Source organism: Thunnus thynnus, chromosome 1 (assembly GCF_963924715.1).
Source record: "Thunnus thynnus chromosome 1, fThuThy2.1, whole genome shotgun sequence".
NCBI classification, from domain to species: domain Eukaryota; kingdom Metazoa; phylum Chordata; class Actinopteri; order Scombriformes; family Scombridae; genus Thunnus; species Thunnus thynnus.
This window is the reverse complement of record NC_089517.1, coordinates 40,371,158-40,396,396: the sequence shown is the minus strand read 5'-3', so window position 1 is coordinate 40,396,396 and position 25,239 is coordinate 40,371,158. Positions and strand designations below refer to the sequence as shown.

Below are 25,239 nucleotides of genomic sequence, written 5' to 3'. Positions count from 1 at the left end.
TCAGTCTGCTTAATGAGCTGAACTGCTTTTTTGTCAATTTCATGCAAGTGATAGGCTAAATACCAGAATCTGGCCTGACATTACTGTGTGACATGTTAGCTCAGTGCATAGCATGTCTGTCTTACAAACATGAGGGTGTAGGTTCAATTCCACCCATTGCTGATTTTAATCTTGCTAGATTTTTCAATAGTGTTCAGCTTCCAGTTATGCAATCTAAATTCGCTTTCAGCAATCACACGCAATTTCTATAGAAATTGCATTTTCTAGTTATTCTTATTCTTCCATACGTTTTTTGAAAGCTTTCAACTCCTCTATACTTTGAGCAACAGAAACCATTCAAATATCAAAATGTTCAGCTCTTAAAGGACATCTATGCTATTACTTTTCAGGTTTCTATCATAATCCAGTGATTTTATATATTTTTTTAAATATTAAAATATATAATGGAAAGTCTATGGGAGGAATGTTGGAAAGCTAATATCTCAAAAAGTAAAAGTGCTAGAATGTTCATATTTGATGTACAGATGTCCCATCTCAAAATGCTTGTCAGTTATTAAGTGTTTTGCGTTTTGCCTAATAACTCATGACCGGTAAGTCCTATCAAAAAATATTTGGACAGGATGTTCCTTGGATGATGCTGATTAGACTGATATAGGCCATGCCCATTTGTGCCTTAATTTTTTTCTGCCATTTTGTTTTTTTAAAGAAACATATATTTTGCTTCTGTTGGCACATATTTCATCCAATCTTCACAACATTTGGTATATACCATATTTGGAGAACCCTGAATAAAAATTATTCATTTGTTTTCAGATATCACTTACGGTTGGTCTGTTATAGGTTAGCAAAATTTTGAAGGCGTGGCCTAACACACTTAATGGTCAATAACTCCTCAATACTGAATCAGATTGCGACCAAATTTGGGAATTTTGTACACAAGGTTACCTGTCAGAAGTGTGTAACATTTCAACATTTTGCCTAAAGGGGGTGCTAAATTCACCTTATAACTTGATATTTCAGCAATTCTGTTGTCTTTAATGAAATGAAACTTGGTACACAGGTTTTCCATGAGAATCTGCACAACATACTGAATCATGACACCAATAGCCCCACCTTGTGGTCATAAATAAAACTCCACCATACTACTTATCAACCACCAAATCTCTTAAATGTAACATTCCATGGTAATCGAATTCTGTTTGTACAGATGGGGATGCTGAACGAGTGTTTAGTATTTTCAGCAATGCTTTGCGATTTATTCCAGTTTTCAGCATTCACACACATTTTCCGCAGGAAATGCATTTCTAGTTGTGTGATTGCTTTCTTTTGACCATTTTCTCCATGTGTATCAATACAATCCCCAGTGCAGACATGGCTGTGGATATCAGCCCGTGCATGCAGTTTATACTGCTTCGAGTGCTTGTGAATGTGCGAACCAAGTGTACAGTCCATGCAGTCATAAATTTTGGCATGCATGTGGAGGTCTGCATGTTTGCAGATAAAAGCAGATAATAAAATTTACATCACATGGAGATTTGCAGCTGCATGGCCACTGAAAGTATCATTTGAGCTCAACACATATACACAAACCCGAACCACCTGCCCTATGACCAGTTTTGATGTAGCTACGACACCAACTCACAAGTGAGAATAAAACACACATAATATACTGTGTATGTATCATTTATTGACTTGTGACTTGATGTGAGTGTTGGGAATATTTCTCTAGTTGTGCTAAGAGCTTTAGGAGAGAGGATGGGTTGTATGGGAAGAGTTTCTTTGTCTGCAGCCTGGTCACCACCTCTCTGAGCTCTGACAGACAGAACATTGCTCTGGCTAATGTTTCACAGGACACCTGTCCTGAATGTTTACTTTGTCCCACTGGCAGTGGTGACCCTCCAGGTCTTCTTTCCATTGATGAGATAGAGTCACTCCGTAATTCTGTTGAGTCAGATGACACATGCTCTGTCTGACTGATAGATATCGGTGGACTACATGTATCCTGTTTGACTTCCCAGTCACTAAATCCACTTTGCTCACATAGAGACACCTCTGGTCCCATGTGTCTCTTCCAGGTTTCCTGTGAATCTTCTGAAACCTCCATGTTATCAGGATCAGACTCATCAGAACTGTCATACTCTACAAGGCGAGGCCCTGGGGCTGAATTGAACCCTTCCACTGGTGGTATAAGAGTTGTGGGCTGGAAACAAAAGCCGGATTCCACTTGATTTTGGCAAGACCTGGTTCCTGTCTTCCATTCAAATGTCAGCCCAGACACAGCAGCACCACAAGAAGCAGTCAGTGACACTCTTTGACATGTGACAGTGAAGCCCTGCCAGTCAGTCCTGAGGTACTTAAGGTACCGCACAAAGTATTCCAGAAAGCAGGTTTCCGTGGAAATGAGGAAGTCGAGGAGGATGCTGTGGTCAAAGGAGATGCTCTGGAGCAGAAGCAGGAAGTGGCAGTGAGGGTTGCAGCCAGAGGCACAGGCTGCTTCCAGCACAGCAAAGTCATCCAATCCAGAACAAACTCTGCAAGGAGAGGCAAGAAGTTCATAGTCAGCTCAGTCTGCTAACACTACACTTATGCACTCAGACTGCAGCAGATGATGTCATTGACTAGTTCCTCTTCTCATCTTCACTGGTTTAGTTGTGGTAATCAGTGAACTCACCTGTCATAGTGTTTGGTCTGAGTAAAAATTTGCCTCAAACATGATGTTAGTAAATATGTTTGCCAGATCCTTTTCTGCTGACCTTTTATTAAATGCCTTTATTAAATGCCTTCTATAAACTTTTAGTTTATAGAAATGTGAGACAATCCAGGTGGAAAGTGACACTCTTTGAAGCTCACCACAGAGCCAAGTGAGTGACACTGCGGGGAGCAAATGGTGGAAATCTAGTCGAGCTAGCCAGGGTTCAGGTGAGGCCTACTTCCATTTCTTGTTGAAAAGTTGATATAGCTAGAAGGCTCAGTGCTTACAGCATCCTCTTGACCTAAAACAAATGTTTTTTACCTGGCCATGACAAGAAGTCCTTATGAGACATGGAGTAGGTAGCATTGCTAGGTTCATCAAGCTGTTAAAGTGATGCTTTCTGTCATTCAGACATATTACATCCAGACATGTTAATGTTCCTTGTGGCTTTATTCACACATTACAGGACATTTATGGAAAGAGACAATGCACATGCGATATTTGGTACCTGGTGTGAGAGACAGAAGGTGTGTTTCCGTCCAAATGTTTTTATTTGCATTTTCAATTTGTGTGCTCCTCAAAGTAACACAAGAAACAAACAGAAATGCCATATTTCCATCATGTTTCCTAAATCGTTATTCACTTGTTTGTTTGAGCTTTGATTGCTGCTATTTTAATCACATCATCTCATTGTATTCTATTCTACTGCAATGGTTTAATGGCCCCTGACTGGAGAATTAGCTCCACCAGCTGTTTATCTTGATGAACCAACTACTAATATTCACGTAACAGCAGTGGATGGAAATGCACATTAATTAGAATTTTCTTTTGCTGAGTGTCTGGAAATTCGGTTAAAATTTGCGTTACATTTGGATGGAAACCTAGCTAGAAAGCTTGCATAACCTACAGGCTCTTTCACAATGTTTCCTCTAGAGCTGTAGTCTGCTGGTTGACTAGTCGATTAGTTGGTTGATATGCTCTCGTCCAAATGAATTCTCATTTGTCGAATAATCTCCATATTACTTTCAGAAGGAGAAAACATCAATAGCTTTCCAGGATTAATCCATTATTTCCCGCGGCGGGAGGGACAGACCAACAAATTACCTGTGAAAATGGGGGTGTATTCAAAACACCCCCATTGTTTTCACAACTTTGAACTCGCCCAACATAATGGAGACTGCTGCTGGGTCTAACTGTACTGAACGTTTACTGAACGTAGTGAATGTTTACTGAATCAGTGTTTCTCCTATATTTATCACAATAAGAACTCCCAAGAACTCCCACCAGGCCAAGAAAATATTTTTTAATGCCAAAAATATCACCAAATATCCATTCATTCGAAAATCAATAGTGTTTGGGAGTCTCTGTGCAGCGCTGTTCCGGTACGTGAATCAACCTCTGTGTCGTTGCCTGGGAAATTATTAATAGAGTACCTCCGTTAAGGAATACGACATTGCGTAGTGTATTTGCGTATTGAGTGGGAAAGAGTGAGCGGCAGAGAAGTGACGGTGGATGCAAGTGGAGCAGAGGAAAAGGTTAGTAGTAAGTTGTCAGTCTGGCAGTAAATGTACAGTACAGGCTACAGTGTGTCAGTTAATAAATGCTAAAAAGTCATGTCTATCGTTTCCCCAAGTGCTGGAAAAGTGAAGGAGGTTAGCTCCAAAGTTAAAGCAATGGGTTAGCCTAACCTGAGGGCACTAAACAGAGAAATAGAGAACAAAGAAATGTGTGGCTGCTGAGTTCACTGTGCACTCTGTCCCGTTACATCCACCGTCCCCCTCCCACCCCCCCACGACTAATCGATTAATTTAAGATTATGTATGATCTCAGTCGACCAAGATTTTCTTTGGTTGACTACAGCCCTAGTTTCCTCGTTTATTCAACTGATTTTGTGTAGAAGATATGATGATTTATATATAAAAAAAAGTAATGTTAGAAGATGGAACGAGACACATATATCTGCATGACTTCCTTGTGCTGCTGCAGCCTTTCAGACCTCATAAGATTGCCATTGTGACTTACATATAAGTGACCAGTGTACTTATTCAGACATGAGACAGACATGTTAAATTGCCATCAGATTAACATAAAGGGGTGCATGTCCGAAAGGGGGCATGATGTTACATAGAAATGTAACGCAAGACTCTATCCAACTCAACCTCATTCATATCACAAAAACATTCAAAACATTCATCAATTATTCACATTATCCTCACAGGTACAGACATACTAAATGCTTATATGGTGAGAGGTAATGAAAAGATTAGACAATTAAGACATTTCATTCATTCATTGATCTATCTGATAACCAGACTATCAGGGCTCAACATTAGTCTACTTAATTGTTACTTAAAGAATCCTCGTCCTCCACTTGTTAGCAGATGTTTTGTGTTGCATTGCAATTCTCCACTGATTGACTGTTCAGGCCTAACTCATCTCAAATCTGCCTTGTGCTCTAGGTTGTAATACTTTTGTGTAGTTAATTGTGTTTCAGCTTTTACTTTGTTTGTTGGTGACCTTTCAATGGACAACCAATGAGATGACAGCACTCCATGATGTAATCTCAAAGTGACTTGTGACAGATAAAAAGCTCATTCTCTGTTATATTTGCAAGATAAGGTTTCAGGCTCCCAAGCCCTTGCTGATCATTGGATCTCACCTGTCTTCTTCTCAGAGGGAGTTTTTATTTTTTTATTTTCTGGTGCTTTCCTCCTACCTGCCATATGTTGCTGACTTACACTTCTGCTGCAATTTGCCTCACCTCGTAGTGAGCATAGCTCATACTGCTGATTATGTAAATGGAGCTTTGCTGAAACAGTGTCATTTTGATTCTGTGTTGACAACACATTCAAAAAACAAATATTTCATACTAATTCTTTTTGAGTTTGGTATAATGGGTCTGCGTTGGTACGCACAGCTTCGGGAAATGGCCACAGCCTTACACTCTGACACCCACATCAGTAAACCACTTTTTCCAATTAACTCTGTTTGTATGTCCTGTAAATTCAAAAAAAAGAAAGAAAGTACACTATTTGCACTGTGTATCTGTTGTACCTGTGATGGAGGAATATGGAGAGGAAAGCTTTGGCTGCTTCCATCATGTCATCGTCCTGTTCTCCAAACAGCAGACTGACCCAGCAGCAGCAGTGAATGACCTCTGTCATCTGGACGCTGCACCTTCTCAGGAAGGCCAACAGAGTCTGTAGATACCCATAACCCTCTGTGACACTTTGCAGTCCTGCTGGAACAGGACAGAAAAGGTATATTAGTGTATGCTTTCCATGTACATGTGAGAAGAATGCCCCCTGCTTTAGAAATGTTGCAAAAGAGGGTGTCCAGAAAATCTGGACCACAGCTGCTTCCAATGTACTACTGAATTCAATTCCTCTTCCTACTTACTGGCCCATAAAGATACTGGTGCTGTAATGTGGCGTTGGAGCACTGTCTGTCCAGAGTCCCTTTGAAAATGCATACCTCGTGCTATCATCAAAACAGGACAGAAATGTAGGCATAAATACTCAACTAAAGTAAAAGAAGCTACAGAAAGGTTTTTCATGAGTTCTCAGATTCAAACTATTTTCAGCTGACCCTCTGAGGCCTGAACTCTACACTACTGCCACAAACCACCACAGTATAAGTCGTGATAAACATTCATCATATACTGTATGTATCTTATTAAAAAGCAGTAGTCCACAGATTTTGCATTTAAAATTAAATTTACTAGCCTCCATGTGGACATTTACTAGGAAAGGAAGGTCTCATGCTGCATTCATTTCACTTGAGCTAACATGATTACAAGTTTCTGACTCGTAAGTACTGTTCACACCAACATCCAAGTCAGAAGTATGATTGGGATACTGGAGATTTTTCGGAGGACTGAAAAGACAAACTTGTATGGCTGCTTTATATCAGCCAAAGTCAGGATGTCTCTGCTACATCCTAACCATTGTTTTTAATATGTCATGCTCAGTGTTGCTCTCACTCATACTGAGTATTAACAAAATATAGAGAAAACTTTAAACTGCACTACTCAATATTTTTAGTGTGTGTAATGTCTAAGAGGTCAGTTATAGTGACAAATCCACAGAGGATTAACATCAACTCTGCAGTTCCCCTCAGTTCTTAAGAGCTTTTTAGCATCTTTCAGCCTATTGTTTTGGTTTTACGGCCTGCAACTTTAATGTTTTGTTGCAGTCTCATGTCTCTCATCCAAGTGGTTTCCAGCAGCAGCAGCAGCTGTTCTCAGTGAAAAAGCTCTGATAAATCCACTGTACACTACCTGCTCAGCACCAAACAGCAGATAGACACAGTTAGGAACTAGCTGGTGAACATTTAGCAGCTAAGAAGACAAATACTTTTCTCAGGAGTTGGTGGAGACCAAAACAGAGCTTACGGAGATTGAACACATATTAATGATAATGTTGCTCTGTGAATGCTGGATGTGAAAATAGGCAACTGTTCAATGTAATAACTTTAAAAAGGTGATAATATGTCAATGTTGTGTTCACAGCTTGTTCCTAGAACATAAATTAATGCAGCTTTAATCAAAGCATCTTGTCACTTTCAACTCATTCCTTTCAAGCATCAAACCATTTACACTGTTCAATCCAGCATTAAATATTATACAGTACAGGAAGACCTCCAGGGTCATGGCACAGTGAGGACATCTTTCCAAAGCTCTCCTCATCTTTTGCACAATTTATTCCTCTAAAACACTTTTTTCTTTAGTTAATATATAACTAAAAGTACTATTACTGTCACTGTCATTCTCTGTCCTGTAATCATGTCCACCAAAAGCAGCAGGGTTAAAAACACCAACAAGCCCAACCAGGCCTCACTATCTGAACTGTGTACTAGCAGGCTAAAAACGGGCACTGCTAGCTTGGAGCTGACACTGGTATTGAAGGAGTATCAAAGTGGACGTGGCGACAGTGGGATAAAATACTAGCAGAGTTACGCTCCCCTGTATCAACCCTTCGAGCTACTGTCTCTGCGCATGTCAAAAAAAATGTGGACATCAGAACCTCTCTGACGGACATGGGCGGGAGAGTCACAGAGCTTGAAATGTCTCACACAGCTCTGCAGGCAGAGAACACTAAACTACAAACCAAGCTGGATAGTCTTTGTTGGGGTGGGTGAGCATCCTCTTGATCTCTCTGTTATTTTTTGTTTCTTTTTGTATTGTTTGTATCTCTTTTTTTCAGGTTTCCTTTTTGTCATTTTATCCCTGTCAATTACACTCATCCACTTTAACATATCATACACTTTCACACTCTCTTTGTACTGCATAGCATTCTACACCTTGGCATCCTGCCCTGTATTTTACAATGCAATGTACAACCATTAGTATGGTTAGGAACAGCAGTAGAAAGGTCCATTTTATTTCATGGAATGTGAAATCTTTATATCACCCTGTGAAGAGGAACAAAGTGCTGGCACTGGGGGTAGGAATTGCTTTCCTTCAAGAGACACACTTTCGCAGGGCAGATGTTTTAAGAATTCAGAGGAGCTGGGTAGGGAAAGTAATCCCAAGTTTGATTCTAGGGGTACAGCTATTTTTACACACAAAAGTATTTCTTTTGAAAGTGACACAAAATAATTCCTGGCAGATTTATTATTGTCACAGGATAGCTTTGCAATAAGCGGATTATCCTTTCAAGTGTATATGCTCCCAACTCGGATGATTGTGCTTTTATTAATTCCTTTTTTTCTCTTATCCCCGATATTAATAATCATCACCTGGTTATTGGGGGTGACTTCAACTGTGTTCTCTGCCCCAAACTCAATAGGTCTTCATCCTAACCTGGACCCCTAACTAAAATGGCCACAGCTGTTATTAATTTCATTGGATAATATGGAATGATAGAACCACAGCATTTACATTTCCCTACAGGTCAGGCCTTTTCTTTCTTCTCACCTGTTCACCACACTTTCTCTAGCATTGACTACTTCATTTTAGATGTAAAATTTATACCTTCTTCGAGTCCTCCCACCTATCATAGCATAGTAGTTTCTGATCACAGCCCTCTGTCCTTTGAATTACACTTCCCTGATGTTAGGGCTGCTCGATTATGGCAAAAATAATAATCACGATTATTTTGGTCAACATTGAGATCACAATTATTTAACACAATTGGTTTTTGACTCTCATTTTTGCCAATTGCCAATGCCGATATATGCACATATTTTTTTTCCACCTGGCTGAAGAGATTATTACACATGCAATCATAGACTGTACTAATGATCAAGAAAGACAATATCTGAGGGAGGAACTTAGGATGACTGGAGTTCAGGAGCTCAGTATTAAAACTTTAATGAACCTGCCAAGTGGGTGGAGCAGTAGTTTTCTCTGAGTTTATTAGATAGACAGGACTAATGTGAAGGATTTAATCTTTGGTCCACAGTCTGAGGCAGAGGGTGGCGGTAATGCACCTAATACGCTGGTTGCCAATCACTATCATAAACCAAAAAGAAGAAGAAGTAGTTTTTTTTTTTTTTTGAGACAGAGTGGTACATCCTGTCAGCCGAGAGGTTTCCTATCTGTGCAGCCGACACCACCACAGCACCTCCACGGACTATTACATCCTGACGGTCCCGGTATTTCCTCCGTAGGCTCCACTTCACTCAGCTGCCCGACAGACCCGCTGCTTCTTCCCACTTTAACCCGAATAACAAACCAGGGCTCGGTGCTCCGGTTGTATCCAAACGGAGAGCCGGGGCTAACGTTATCTGGGAGGCTAGCGGAGGCTAACTGGCTGTGCTTCCCTCCGGTCATGCTGCAGCTAACGTTCTGCTAGCCTCCAGCTAGCCCTGACTCTATGTTTGGATCCAGCTGGATTACCGAGTCCTGGTTTGTTATTCAGGTTAAAGTGGGAAGAAGCAGCAGGTCTGTCGGGCAGCTGAGTAAAGTGGAGACTGTGGAGGAAGCACCGGTTAGCTTAACTACAGGCAGAATCACTCGCTACAGTGGACAAGGAAATAAAACAAATTAATCAATAAGTACAAACACTGTTGATTTCTCTCTCTGTGGAGCCGACATGCAAACTATTTTGGTTCAGTAAACTTCAGCTGTCAGTCAGCCTGGTGAAGGCAGATTAGCCGGCTTCTGGTCAGCAGCTGTTGCGAACAGATGGCTGGTTCTGTGGACAGAGACACTCAACAGCTGTCAGAGGCGTTTAGTGAGGAGCAAAAGTGCACCGTTGTAAAGGAAAGGGGTGTGCTAGATTTGCAACACAAGACAAAATTAAAGCTGTAAGCTGTCAGGCCACGGTGCAATCGAAGGGTTTCTGTGATGGGCATGTAGATGTCTTCATACCCGGGCTGTTTTTCAGACAGTGCAAGAAGGAGATAAACATCACTTCCTTTGTCCACTATTTTGCCTGCTGCTGGGGTTGCTTTACTGAAATTTCGTTGGGGGTGCTATTCAGCCAGTTTGCGTCACTGATGGAATACTGTCATGTACACGTGTTCAGGATGGGAGTCTAATCAAACATGTAAAGTTTGGTGCAGACTGGAGCATTTACAATTAAAGCTGCAAGCAGCGTTAAATGGGCCTTCACGCCCTTGTGCACGTCGGGCCATGGTGCAATCCAAGGGCTTCTGTGATGGGCATGTAGATGTCTTCAGACCCAGGCTGTTTTCAAACCCAGTCAAACCCAGTCTTATCAAACATGTAAGGTTTGGTGCAGACTGGAGCATTTACAAAGAAGTTATAGCAACTTCCTCTGTCATGGTGAAACATCAAATCTCAACAATGTGAGGATGAGAATTTTCTGCAGGGTGAGACATGACTGCCTTGCTCACACCTGTGTCATAAAAATCATGCAAGTTTTGTGACCATTCACTTGAATTTCAATTAGTAAATTGAAAACCCTTAATGAGTTTGTGTGTAAAACAAATTAATTTCCTAATTTTCATCAAGTCTATTTTTAGGAATGTAAAGACTTTTAACTATGGATGCACGACATTGGATTTTTGCCGATATCCAATATGCTGATATTTCCAACTCATTGTGGCCGATTGCCGATGCTGATATATGCACATATTTTTACCAGCTGGCTGAGGAGGCTTTTATTATGCATTCAAGCATAGATTATACTATGATCAGGAAAGACAATATATGAAGGAAGAACTTAGGAAGACTGGAGTAGTGAGGACATCTTTCCAAAGCTCTCCTCAGTTCAGTTCAGTAGCTCAGCATTAAAGTTCTTACCTCATATAGGCTATAGTCTTTCTTGATCATTAGTACAATATATGATTGCATGTGTAATAGTCTCCTCAGCCAAGTGGGAAAAAATATGTGCATATATCAACATCGGCAATTGACAAAAATGAAAGTCAAAAAGTAATTGTGTTAAATAAGTGTGATCCAATATTGAACAAGATAATCATGGTTATGATTTTTGCCATAATCGAGCACCCCTAAAAACAACATAAATTGTGATTTACACACACACACACACACACACACAGAGTTTAAATATGTATGTGATAAACTGTAAATATGTAATGAATTGTTTTCTGTAAGAAACTGTTACTTGAACATTTTTCAGTGTGCTCCTAAAGTTATATGCGTGCTCCTAATTTTTTTCATTTAGGAGCACATGTACTCCTTGAAAAAAAAAGTAAGGATTGAACACCGCTGTCAGATGTGTAGAAACACTAAGTAACTGGAGTGTGAGGATTGAACACTGCTGTCAGATGTGTAGAAACACTAAGTAACTGGAGTGTGGTGCAGTCCAAGGGCTTCTGTCACAGGCATGTAGATGTTTTCAGACCTGGGCTGACAGGTCTTACTTTACCCACCCCCCCACCCCCATTCTCTCTCTCTCTCCCTCTCAGCTGGAGAGAAGGATTTCAGAGTACTCTTCTTGTGAAATATCCTCATAAATCCCATAACTTTGGCCAAATCTTACATTAAAAATCACATTTTTTTGTGGGAATTTTTGTCATGAATCCATTGATACAGGTTTGAAAGTGGTTGGACTTATAGTTTAGACGTCAGACACCCCAGTTTGGCACAAAGTCCTTGCCCAGAGATTGCCTCCCCATTGGTTTACATTGTAAGGTGTGATGTCGCACTTCAACTTTCAGGGCTTACTAGATTTAAACCGTTCAAGTTATTACAAAGTTTTTAATCATTTTTGTTCAGCACAGTGTGATAAGTCATGTATTAAAGTTTGAAGCCGATACCATTAATGCCCTAGGAGGAGATAGCGTTTATTCAAGGTCCAAAATTGGCACAAAGTCATACTTTCATGGGTGAACTGCGGACTTCCTGTTGGATTTAGGTCAGGGGTGTCAGCGTATGATTTGTAGGTCTTGATGAGACGAATAATTTAGTTTTGGTTCAATCTCTCTACAACATTCCTCTGGGCCGTGGCAGCCATATTAGATACATAGGTGGCGCTATAGAGCACATTTTGGCACTTTGGGGGATAATTTTTACATTTTATCAAATTTTTCACCAGACCTGATGTGCATGCCAAATTTGGTGAGTTTTTGAGCATGTTTAGGGGGTCAAATTAAGGGCTGAAGTCACGTAATAATAAAGAAAGAATAAGTAGAAGAAGAAGAAGAAAGAAACAAACACACAAAATACAATAGGCCCCTTTGGGGCTCAGGCCCTAATTACTTGAATTACAATAGGACCTTCACACTGCTAGGTGCTAGGGCCCTAATTAAAGTGGGCCCTCACACCCTTCCGCACGTCGGGGCACTGCAAAGTCGTAGGGCTTTTTTTGTAGGCAGGAATATATGTTAAGGACCAGCTTCTTATCAAACATTGCATGATGGATTTAAATATCAACACCTATTAAGTAAACATCATGTTGCTGTATATCAACCGTAGACCAAACCTTGAAAATTTCATGTGAATCAGATGATGTTTGTCATATAAGGCTGACTTCCTCTTGCCAGTAAGTGGTGCTATGACTATGACTCAATATTGACATGTAGATGTTTTCAGGACAGGATTCTTATCAAGCATGAGAAATTTGGTGCAGGTTGGACAATGTACATTCAAGCTACAGCAACTTCCTGCTTAATGGCGAAACGTCAAAGTTTACCGTGTGGCCATGGCAAGAGCGTTTCGGGAAAACTCAAGATTTTGATAATTTTTGATCACAGTCTAGTCTAGATGACACACACTGATTTTGAAGTCGTTATGATGAAGTCTGTAGGAGAAGTTCGCTAAAATACAAGGCATGCAAAATCGCCAAAATTGACCACTACATTTGAAATGGCCGACTTCCTGTGGGGTTTAAGCTATGGGTCCAAGAGACTTTTTTGTGCGTCCTCGCACATGATTTTCATACGTGTAGGTTTAACCTGGCGCAGGGGCTGCTTCACTGAAATATTGTAGGGGGTGCTGTTGAGCCATTCTGCCACATCCATGCCCGCCACCTATCCACTATTACAGACTTTAAGACCTGTCATGTGTGTGCCACATTTTGTGAGTTTTCAAGCATGTCTAGCACCATAAAAACAGCTTCATACTTTGTGTGTTGCCATGGCAACGGCTTTTGACAAAAACTCAAAAGCTTCAGTAGTTATCATCATCGAGGTCTTACACCTTGGCTGACCAAATTGTATGTGTTTCTGACTAACCTGCAAGGAGTAGTTAGCAAAAGAGTGGCATTTAAGACTTCCTGTTGCCAGTAGGTGGTGCTATGACTAAGACTCAATATGAACCTGTCCTTGTCTTCAGACTGGGACCCTTATCAAGCATGGGAAATTTGAAAACGATCTGATCATGCAGAGTCAAGTTATAACAATTTGTTTGTTAATGGCGAAACACTGAAATTTGCCGCGCCATCACGGCAAAGGTGTCCAGTGAAAACTCACCATTTTCACAATTTGAAATCATCAGAAACTTAAGGCTTTTCTGACCTAATTTCAGATGGATTTGTTCATCCTGCTTGGTACAGCTCATAAAAGTACAGAACATGTAACTTCCTGTCGCCAGTAGGTGGCGCTATGAGTATGTCTCAATATTGACAGATAGATGTATTCAGGATGGGACCCTCATGAAGCATGAGAAATTTGGGGCAGATTGGACAATGTACAATGGAGTTATAAGGACTTCCAGTTTTATGGCAAAACATTGAAATTCAATCGCAACAGCAAGGGCGTTCAGTGAAAACTCATGATTTTAATAACTTTTGATCACAAACTAGTCTAGATGAAACACAAAAATTTTGAAGTCAATCTGATGAAATCTGTAGGAGCAGTTTGTTAAAATACAAAGCCAAAAATGGTAATTTAATTCAAAATGGCCGACTTCCTGTTGGGTTTACGGTTTTGCTCCAACTGACTTTTTTATGCGTCTGGGCATGATACATGTGTGTACCGATTTCTGTGCATGTTGGTGAAACATGCCACAGGGGATACAGTTTAGGGGGCGCTGTTGAGCCATTTTCCCACGCCCATGTTCAGGACCTATAAAATATCAAAATTTTCACCACTTCTGATGTATGTGCAAAGTTTAACAACTTTTCATGCACGTTTAGGGCCTTAAAAATGCATTTGTTTTGGATGAATAATAATAATCCTTACAAATATATCATTAACTGGCTGGATCAACCTGATTAAGATGAATATTCTTCCTAGATTTCTTTATTTGTTCCAAAGTGTTCTGATTTTGATTCCTAAAAAACATTTTAATCACTGGACCAAATCCTCATTGGCCTCAAATGGGACGGGAAGACCCCCCATATTTGTAAATCATTTTTACGGCCAAAAAAGTTGGGAGGTAAGGCCATGCCTCACTTTCTTCACTACTATTGGGCTAACAATATCAAAAACATTATAATATGGGTCAGTGATGGTGCCGAGGCTACAGTTTGGGTAAAATTGGAATCTTTTAAATTGAAACTCCCCTCCTTGATCTCTACCCCTTTACCTCTAAGTTGCCCACACATTAAAGATCTAGGTACAGTTTCGCAAACATTTCAGATTGCAGAACACTTCACTTCAGGCTCCTGTTCTTGCAAATCATCTCTTCTCTCCCTCTATGTCTGACCTGGCCTTTCAGGCCTGGCATGGGAACAGCATTAAAGCTGTTAAGGATTTATATGTAAACGGGATTTGCATCATTTGAGCAATTGTCAGAAAAAGTATGCAGTGCTGCGCTCTCATTTTTTCAGTACCTACAGATTAGGCACTTTGTACAAAAAGGCAACAATGCTTTCCCAGAGCAACCCACTAGTACCCCTTTAGATACTCTTTTAGGATTTAATGGTAGTCTCAAGGGTGTCATCTCCTGGAGTTATGATGTTATCAAAGCTATCAACCTGCAATCTCAGAACAACCGAGGGACAATTTGGGATCAAGATCTAGACCTGTCTTCTGCAGAGGAACAGTGGGCTTCAATTCTTGACTGGTTGCACATGTTTTGGTCATGTCTTTGAATCCCATAGCAACATTTATTGGATTGGGGCCTGAGAACAAGGTGTGGCCGACCGAAATGGGTAATGTGGTTACCTTGCTACTCTGTTAGCTCGATGTTGTATCCTCCTCAATTGGAGGAGATTGGTGCCACCATCCCATACAAGATGGCTTAGAGAGATTATGTTTCAGTTGAAGCTTGAAAAAAATCAAATTTACAGTAAAGGGCAATGCAAATAAATTTGAAAGAGTCAGTTTTCTTACCCACTATACTACTAGACAACCTAACCCAAATAACAGAGTTTGAGTTCATAACCTAATTCTTTCTTGGTTTGGAGCAGCACTGTAGTAGTCCAACTAAGAGTTATTTTATAAAGATGAGAGAAAACTTTTTAAATTAAAAAAAAAAAATCTTTACTTTTGAGGATTAAGAAACATTTAAAAACATATGAAGTTATGACAATTTAAAATGAAGAAGAAATATTTAAGATACTGCACTCTTTCTAGGCAGCAATCAAATTTAAGCAAAGTTGTGGCAATGACCAACTTAACTCCTTTCTACAAAAGGTCAGATTTCCTTTAGTTGTATCCCTTCCATTGAGGCATGCCTTCAGATGACACTCAGGTGGATTTGATCTACTCATCAGAGTAGTTCAAGTAACTCAACTTGCAGCCAGTGTTCACCTGTGCCTTCTTCCAATAAATCAGTGCTTACTAAGTAGAATTGTGATAGTGGGAAACATGGCATCAGAACTAAGTTAAAGTGTCGTAGGTCAAATTGTTATTCTAAGCAAAGAGGGGCTTTGTCAGCGTCAAATCATGGCTAGACTAAAGGTTTCTAAGGGGGCAGTGCATGGAATTCTAAAACGCTTTGTGGAAACTTGATCAGTTGTATCCAAAGCAGGATCAGGCAGACCAAATGTGACCACACCATCAGAGGATCAAAAAGTTGCTTAATTCCCTGACAGATAGAAAAGCAACTTCATCACACATACAGAATTTGCTAAATAAACAACGCAAGCCTCCAGTCACTAAAAGTAGCAAGCAGCAGCTTCAAGTAGCAAGTAGCAGCTTCTAAACCACTTCTTTGGAGAGGAAATAAGGCCAAATGCTTGGGGTGGGCTAAGAAATACCAGCATTCCACAGTGGATAACTAGAAGAAAGTCCTGTTTACTGATGAATCCAGGTTTGAGATTTATGGCAGTAACAGAAGGGTGTATGTAAAGAGATGAACAGGAGACAGAATGATACTGCAGTGTATCAAACCCACATGGAAACATGGTGGTGGGAATATTCAAGTCTGAGGGTGTTTTACCTACTCTAGAGTGGGACACCTGCACTGAATTGACTCCACCCTGACCCAGAAGAAGTACCACTCCATTCTTTAGAGACATGCTGTACCCTCTGGTTTGCAGCTTTGTGGGGAGGGATTCATATTGCAGCAAGATAATGACCCCCAAACGTACCTAAAAGCTTTGCAAAAACTATTGAAGACTAAAGAAGACAAAGAAGTCCTGATTGTCATGTACTTTCCTCCACAGTCACACTGACCTCAACCCCACTGAACATTTATGGGGGCACTAAGAAAGAGACTGAGGCCCTGTTTACACCTGGTATTAACATCTGTCTCGGGTGATCCGATCACAAGTGGACAGCTCTAAGTACGTATAGAGATCTGATCACTCAGACCACATTCGGAGGCGGTCTGGGCCGCATGTGGCCACATTCTTTTAGCAGTGTAAACGCAATGCGTCCTGGGTCACATTGAAGGACCACCTATTCAACTGACATCCTCTATTTTCCGGCAGACTGGGCAACAACCAGTTTGATAACAGAATAAACAAATGCATTATTTTGTTTTTCATGTGAAAAAAACATAATCCACCTCCTGTTTTTCCCGTTCTCCTAACTGGTTTTCCTCTTCAAATTGACAATGGGAATAGAAATTAAACCAAAACCAGCAAATAACTTGTTTTTCACTGGTCTGTCTAAAAAAAAAATATTTCAGAAGTTGAACATTGCTAGATAGTTTCCTCTGTCCTGTCAAGTTGATGTCTACAGTTTTTAGTTTTGCGGCGCTGCAGGACATAATGAGCTCAGGATTTATCAGGAGGACAGCAGCTTTACTCTAAACAGTTTCACTGTATGAACCAGACTGTGAGTAACAGCTGACCTTTTCAATGTGTAGAAAAACACAGAACGTTAATTAACATTAAATCCTGGCCGATCCTGTCAGCGTGTCAGAGATTTAAATAATCTATGAAGTTACGCTGCTATGTCTTGTGCGTAAATCGCACAGCGTCCCTTAATGGAGGCAGCTGAGGGGGGATGGCTGCATATAACTCTGTATATGTGTCTATATTCTGATGCAGTGCTAGAGCAAATCAATAGGACGGGAATTTGATTTTCGTGAAGGGGCACAATGCATTGTATATTTGTTTATCCTGTTATCAAACAAGTTGTACACAGCTTTGGACAGAAGGTACACAGACCCCCGATCCTTCTGCTGGTTAATAACGAATGTATTTGGTCTTTGCAAACAGTAATGATGTAAGTGTTTATTTGCATATAGAGCAGGGAAGTGAGATCCGATAAGAAGTGGTCACTCAGGATGCATGTGAAGATGCATGTTAATGCCAGGTGTCAACAGGGCCTGAGAAAGCCAAGCATTCTGTGACACCACAAGAAGCTCTTTGGAACATTGTCAAATCATGCTGGGATAACATGGCTAATCAGGTTTTGCACAACCTTAAGCTGATATTATTATTTGTAATGAAAAAAATAGCATTACATAAGAATCTTGACACAGACCTTTGGATACACTGTCTGTGTGTCCCTGTGTTGTCATTGTGTGATGGATTCTCACCTGTTCCAGCAGCTGTTTGGATGTGAAGCTCAAGGGACTTGAGAAGAAGCAAGCTGACAGCTCTCAGCATCACACAGTCTGGTTTCTGACCTTCACCTCCTTGGCAAAGACTGGTCCCCCCAAAGAAAGAAACAGACTCCGCTTGAACACTCAGTAACCAATCAGCAGCCACTGCTTGTAACACACTCTGAGCCAGTATACTCATATCAGAGCTGAAGTACTCATGTTTCAGCCCAGTGGACAGCATTTCTCCTAAAGCCCAATCCTCTCCAGCCTTCTGAAGCACAGCTCTCTTCAGAAGCAGCAGTACTCGCTTTTTGACAAAATGTTCTGAGGAGCTGCTGACTGTTGTCAGGAGTGCTGAGGAGTGAATATATGTTAGTCTCTGACTCTTCAGACAGACTCCAGTTCCACATATAAAACTGGATGCAGTCAGCACCTCCAGTAGCTCCAAGAGAAGGTAGAACGTTGTTCCCCGGTGAGTGCTGCTGGTCAGATCCACTGAACGCTGTGTTACCGCCTTTCTCTCTACAGGAAGAAACTTAGAGCATAAAGCACTCAGGCTGGAGTCAAAGGCTGCCAGAAGTTTCTCAAGAATCTCTGATCTCTCTGGAAGAAAGAACATGCATTTTTTATGAGAGATTATACACAACAAGACAAGAGTCATACTGCAAGCAACCTGGTGTATGGGTTGCCCTCTCTAGCTTACACATAATTTTAGTAATTGATTAATCTTTCATTAATGAATAACTACAAAGTTCTTGCACTCCAATAAATCCTATTGGTAGGTACTGGATGTGGGATATAATATAATAAACTCTGAGTATGAAAGGACCAAAAAATCCTGCACATTGTCGATCCCTGCCAGATTCATGAGGAAAGTTGCCTGATGAAGGTCTGAGGACCAAAATGCTGTTAATAAAGTGAGTACAAGTCATCGACAGTGTGCAGGATTTCCATTAATGAAGCAAAATGCCTCTGGTAGCAGCTTCTGTAATGTGATGATTTTCTTTATTTTCACCAGAGCCTTTTTCATAGAGGACATTCTGACATGTCACAGTAGGAAAAGCACAGGTGTAAATAATAAAAGTAATGATGGCTGACTTCATTTGTTTGCTTTGGTTTCAGGGTTGTGGTATTGCGCATGTCTCACATCTGTGCTTTTCTTACTATGACAAGTCATTTTGACTGTCTGCTGTGGATAAAAAGGCCTGTTGAAAATGGAATGTCTTTGAGTTTTGGACAGTTGGTCTCACAAAAAAAGAAATTTTGAAGATTTAACAATTAACTGATTAATAGTAAAAACATCCTGCATTGCTGCATCCTAACACTTAGACATTTCATAGACTGAGCAGCTCCAAAAATTTGGTGCATGAAGAATATTGAAAATATGAATCACTGGATGGTAGGAAATTTCAGCCTCTTCTATATCTTCAGGCTTCTAGTGGCAGCACTGGTGCTGAAACATATGCCAATAAATAACAAGAAGCTGCAGTGCAGAAATGCCAAATATTAGTTTGAAATCATTGTTTGTCCACCATAGAGCACTGAAAAGTTGCTAAATGCCCCCCCACCACATATCTTAGTCACAATTTCCTTAAAAACTAATTTAAAAGATCTTTGTCCAAACTTACTGTATTTTTGCTAGGTGTTAATATAAAAAAATAAATATCGGTCATCTAAAAATAATGATGATCTACCATCATCGTTATTTTTAAAATTTCAATATCACTATCTGTATTGGCCTGGCTATAGTTTGTATTTTCAACATTCTTCCTGTAACAAATGTTTGGAGCTGCTCAGTGATGGTTATGTCATAGTTCTGGTAGATAGCAATGCAGGACTGTGTTGCACAGCATGATGGTCATCGATCCCGGAAACAAAAGCAGAGAATATCTGAGCTGCTGTTAGATGATAAACGTGATGCTCAGCTAAGACCAACAAGCTTGATGTGGGCAGAGTATGACTGTCACACAGATGTAAGGTAAATGAAAGGACAGATTCTTCTCATAGTGTAAATGTGCAAAACTAAAAGGTTTTACCTTGATGAGCTCCCTTAAGAAGTCTTTTTAAGACTTCAATCAGTGACCACAGACAGGCATCCAGTTCAGTGCAGGGGGATGACCTGTGAAATAGCTGCACACATTTCTGCTGCCACACAGGACTGACTGTACCCTAAAAAATGAAAGTATACAGTATATTGTACAATGTTAGAATATAGTGCAGTATGTCAGTGTGCTACTACAGTATATGACGCTGGTATTGGACAAATAATCACTGCTTATCAATGCGGATCAACTCAATTCCAGATTTTTATATACTGCTGTAAACCCTCCCAGCCCTACATCTGAATCATTTCATCTTTTGACCTAGTGCATGTCCACATCAGTAGGACAGCTTTAAGCTGCTCTTACTGAAATTGTGTTGTTTACTTCATGTAAAAACAATAAATGGGCTATGAGTGATGTTATGGTATGTACACAACCTAAGAATTTGGATGGTTGCACGCTTTTGTTCCTTCGGCTCTGTGCTTTAGCAGATAATACATTAAAGTGCAATGTCTCAACTTTAATTTGAGTAGGTTTTGATGTTTCGCTATGTTAGAGGAAATTGCTATAACTTTAGTGTACATGGTCGGATCTGCCTGAAACTTGACATTTGAAAACAGTCCAGGCTTGAACACGTCTACATGATAATATTCAGTCAGTGATGCAAATTGGCTCCATAGTGCCCCCTACGACATTTCAATGGAGCAGGCCCAGCAGCGGGCAGAATAGGTGATTGAGGAAGTGACATTAATCTCCCCTCGCAATGTCTGAAAACAGCCCAGGTCTGGGGACATCTACATGCCCGTGACAGAAGACCTTCACCAGTGCTGTGCCCCGACATACGCAAGGACGCGAGGGCCCGATCATCATTGCTTGCAGCTTTAATTAGGGCCCGAGCGCTGACCAGCGCGAAGCCCTCTTGTATCCAAAGGAATTATTATTATTAGGGCCCGAGCGCTGACCAGCGCGAAGCCCTGTTGTATCCGAAGGAATTATTAGGGCCTGAGCCCAAAGGGCGAAGACCCTGTTGTTTTTCATGTGTTTGTTTCTTTCTTATTATTAGGGCCCAAGCGCTGACCAGCGCGAACTTCTACAAACGTGTACCAAAACTCACCAAAATTGGCGTGCACGTCAGTTCTAGTGAAAATCGCAGATTTTATGGGTCTCATAAAAAATGCGGGGAAAAATGGCTCGACAGCGCCACCTAGAAAATTAAGAAAGGCAAGTGGTGTGCATATATATCATGACCAGACGCACCAAAAACTCTCTTGGAGCCATACCCTAAATCCAACAGGAAGTCGGCCATTTTGGTTCAAAGTTGCGATTTTCAGGCCAATTTTGCCGTTTGAAAAGTTATCAAAACGGTGAGTTTTCGACATTGCCGAAGGGGTGTGGTCGGGCGGAGAATTTCGATCCTTCGCCGTGAAAATTCAAACGGCCATAACTCCGGCATGCAGGATCCTAAGAGACCCAAACCTTTTGTGCTTGGAAAGAGTCCCGTTCTGAACACATTCCTGTGTCAATGTTGGATCTAAGTCATAGCGCCACCTACTGGCAACAGGAAGTTACATGTTTTACACTTTGACGCTCTGTGGGTCGCACGGTGATGGGATCCACCTCAAATTTACTCAGAATAGCCTAAAGACCTTGGAGATGGTATATTATGAAGTTGGTGACTTTTCGTCGAAAGGTGTTGCCATGACGACGCAACGAATTTCGATGTCTCGCCATGAAATTTCAAAGCCTTATAACTTGACTCCACATGGTCTGACCTTTTCCAAATTTCATATGCTTGTTAAGAGTCCCGGTCTGAACACATTGTCAGGCCCATATTTAGTGACAGTCATAGCACCACCTACTGGCAACAGGAAGTATCATGCGTCGTTCTTTGTTGTATTGTAGGAAATTTGGCTGATGCACCTGAAATTGACTCAGCTAAGATGTAAGACCTTGGTGATGCTCCAATTAGCAGTTCATGACCCATGACCAAACGCCGTTGCCATGGCGACACATCCTTCGCTATGAAATACGATGCTGTATTTTAGGGACAAGGGATGGGTATACAGTCACGAAACTTGACACACATGTCTGGAGTGACACCAGTTAAAATCCTGGATAGGTCATTTGCATAGGCATGGCAATATGGCTCAACAGCGCCCCCTTGAAAAATTCAAAATTGTAGCCCCGCCTTCCAGATTAACGTAGAAAAATGAAATTCACAAGGCATATGTATCATGTCAAGACGCACAATAAAAGCCTCTTGGAGCCATATTGTAAGTCCTACAGGAAGTCGGCCATCTTGATAAAAGTGGTCATTTTTCGCGTTATTTTGGCCATTTCGCATACCTTGTATTTTAACGAACTCCTCCTACAGAATTCATCGTAACGACTTCAAAATCAGTGTGTGTCATCTACACTAGTGTGTGATCAAAAGTTATCAAAAGATTTAGTTATCATTGAAGCGTGTGGCCGTGGCGTGGCGTTGAGTTTTGATGTTTCGCCATGACAGAGGAAGTTGCTGTAACTCTAGTGAACATGGTCGGATCTGCCTGAAACTTGACATTTGAGAACAGTCCAGGCCTGAACACGTCTACATGATAATATTCAGTCAGTGATGCAAATTGGCTCCATAGCGCCCCCTACGACATTTCAATGCAGCAGATCCAGCAGCAGGCAGAATAGGTGAATGAGGAAATGACGTTTATCTCCCCTTGCACTGTCTGAAAACAGCCCATGTCTGGGGACATCTACATGCCCGCACCCCTTCACCAGCGCCGCGCCCCGACATATGCAAGGACGCAAGGGCCCGATCATCGCTGCTTGCAGCTTTAATTATTATTATTATTATTATTATTATTATTATTATTATTATTATCATTATTATTATTATAATTATTATTATCATTATTATTATTAGGGCCCGAGCGTTTACATGATAATATTTAGTCAATGATGCAAACTGGCTCCATAGCGCCCTCTACGACATTTCAATGAAGCAGCCCCAGCAGCAGGCTCCACTTCACTCAAGCTGCCCGTCAGACCCGCTGCCTCTTCCCATTTAACGTGAATAACAAACTGGGGCTCGGTGCTCCGGTTGGATCCGCATAGAGAGCCGAGGCTTACGTTAGCTGTGAGGCTAGCTGGCTATGCTTCTGTCCAGTCGTGCTACAGCTAACGTTCCACTAGCCTCTCAGCTAACATTAGCCCTGGCTCTCTATGTGGATCCAACCGGAGCACCGAGCCCCGGTTTGTTATTCAGGTTTAAGTGGGAAGAAGCAGCGGGTCTGACAGGCAGCTTGAGTGAAGTAGAGCCTGCAGGGGAACCACCATATCAGTGAGAAACAGTCTGTCGAGGAGCTGCTATGATTGGCTGCACAGATGGGAAGGATGTATCACTCTGTTTGGGGAAAAAAAAAATCTTTTTGATTTATAACGGCAGTTGGCAACCAGTGTATTAGGTGCATTAACGCCACCTTCTGCTACGGAGTGTGAACCAGAGATTAAATCCTACACATTTAATCCTGTCTGTATAATAAACTCAAAGAAAACTCTACTGCTCCATCCACTTGGCAAGTTCATTAAAGTTTTAACGCTGAGCTCCTGAACTCCAGTCTTCCTAAGTTCTTCCTTCATATATTGTCTTTCTTGATCATACTTAGTACAATCTATGCTTGCATGCATGAGAGTCTCCTCAGCCAGCTGGAAAAAAATATGTGCATATATCAGTATCGGCAATTGGCCACAATGAGTTGGAAATATCGGCATATCGGATATTGGCAAAAAATCCAATATCGTGCATCAAAGTACAAGTTAGCACATTTTAGACATATTAGAAACTGTCTCTCTTTTGACGCAGCTAAGATATTTATGCATGCTATGATTCTTTCCCATATGTCTTATTGCATCACATGTTGGAGTCAGGCTGGAGATGCAGCCATAAAACCTCTTGAGTCCTTATACAAACAAACTCTAAAAACTCTAACAACAAAAAGCCAATGCGTTTCCATCTCTGTAGGGTACTGGAGAAATACAATTTACTGAGCTTTGAGAATTTTAGATTATTCTCAAATTTGTGCCTAATTTATAAAATTTTAAATGGTCTGGCCCCTCCTTCACTATGTGACTTTGTGCACACTCGCTCAGTAAATTCTATCAGATCCTCCAGATTATCCTCTATACAAGATTGTACCATACCATTTTGTCACACTGCATCTGGTCAGTCAGCTTTTTCTGTGAAAGCCACAACTCAGTGGAATACCCTACCTGATGATAAGAACTGTAGTTCAATCAATACATTCAAGGCCAAATTAAATCTACTAAAGACCATTCAGCTGTGTGACCACTGAGTCTAAACTTCATCTATGGTCTTCTCATTAGCACAGGTAGTCTTGCTTTTAATTTGACAAGTTTACATTATTCATTTCTAATTGACATTGTGGGTGTATGGGATGTGCTCTTGTGTGTAGCTTTGTATTTTGTATGGTATGTTCTTTGTGTTTTTTCCTTTGTACTATTTGTTGTTGTGCTGTTGTATGTTTTGATTGTGGGGGACTGCAGATGTAAATTAGCTTTGAGCTGACTCCGGTGCAGTGCATCTTTTATGTTAAAAAACTGTAAACTGTCCCAATACAATCAATCAAAATCCAGACTACAGCCATGGGTACTCACAGATTTGTGGAGATCATATAAAACATGTGTTGATACACTCTTTGCTGCCAGATGAGAGATGGTCTGGTCCTCAGCCTGGAACTGATGAACCTGTGAGGATAGTGAGATTTTTAGATGTCACTATAGAAAACATTTGTTTGTGTTTGTACTCAGGCACTCACTAGCTGTGACATGAGATCCATGTCTTGAAACAACACCCTCAGGATCTCCACGCAGTATGACGTAACCTCTGGAGTCAGGCTCTCAGCTGTCAGGCTAGAGGTAATCTTCTCCACCAAAGTCAAACTGATGCAGGTCAGCTCCACACTCTTGTCATGGTAATACCCTCTGTCCTCTCCGGCCACCCGTCCACACATCTCTGCAAATATCACACACGCCAGATCTGCAGCACGTTCACTGGGACATGATCCGCTCAGAAAACATCTGTATGCATCTGTGAGACAGTCAAAGCGCGCTGTCATGTCTCTCACAGAGTGTCTGCTGCTCCCGGGCTGCTCCATAATGCTATTGTTTCCGCGTCATCCTCAGCCACGTGATGCACGCGGAAGCAGCACTACAACAAATAGGTCAAGAAGCTA

General features: G+C 41.0%; 1 protein-coding gene across 2 annotated transcripts; it reads right to left on the bottom strand.

The window, feature by feature from the left end:
• Window positions 1-1,667: 1,667 nt before the first annotated feature.
• lins1 (lines homolog 1) lies at window positions 1,668-25,225 on the bottom strand. 2 transcript variants are annotated; one of them, XM_067598125.1, is made up of 6 exons: window positions 24,823-25,225; window positions 24,662-24,751; window positions 19,988-20,120; window positions 17,946-18,554; window positions 5,747-5,933; window positions 1,668-2,531 (listed from the first exon to the last, which is right to left on the bottom strand). In XM_067598125.1, exons 1-6 carry the CDS (start codon window positions 25,159-25,161, stop codon window positions 1,685-1,687), a joined length of 2,205 nt encoding a protein of 734 aa, XP_067454226.1. In that variant the 5' UTR covers window positions 25,162-25,225; the 3' UTR covers window positions 1,668-1,684. The 2 variants fall into 2 exon arrangements, with proteins under 2 accessions (XP_067454226.1, XP_067454234.1); XM_067598133.1 differs by having other exon boundaries at window positions 5,747-5,930.
• Window positions 25,226-25,239: the final 14 nt, after the last annotated feature.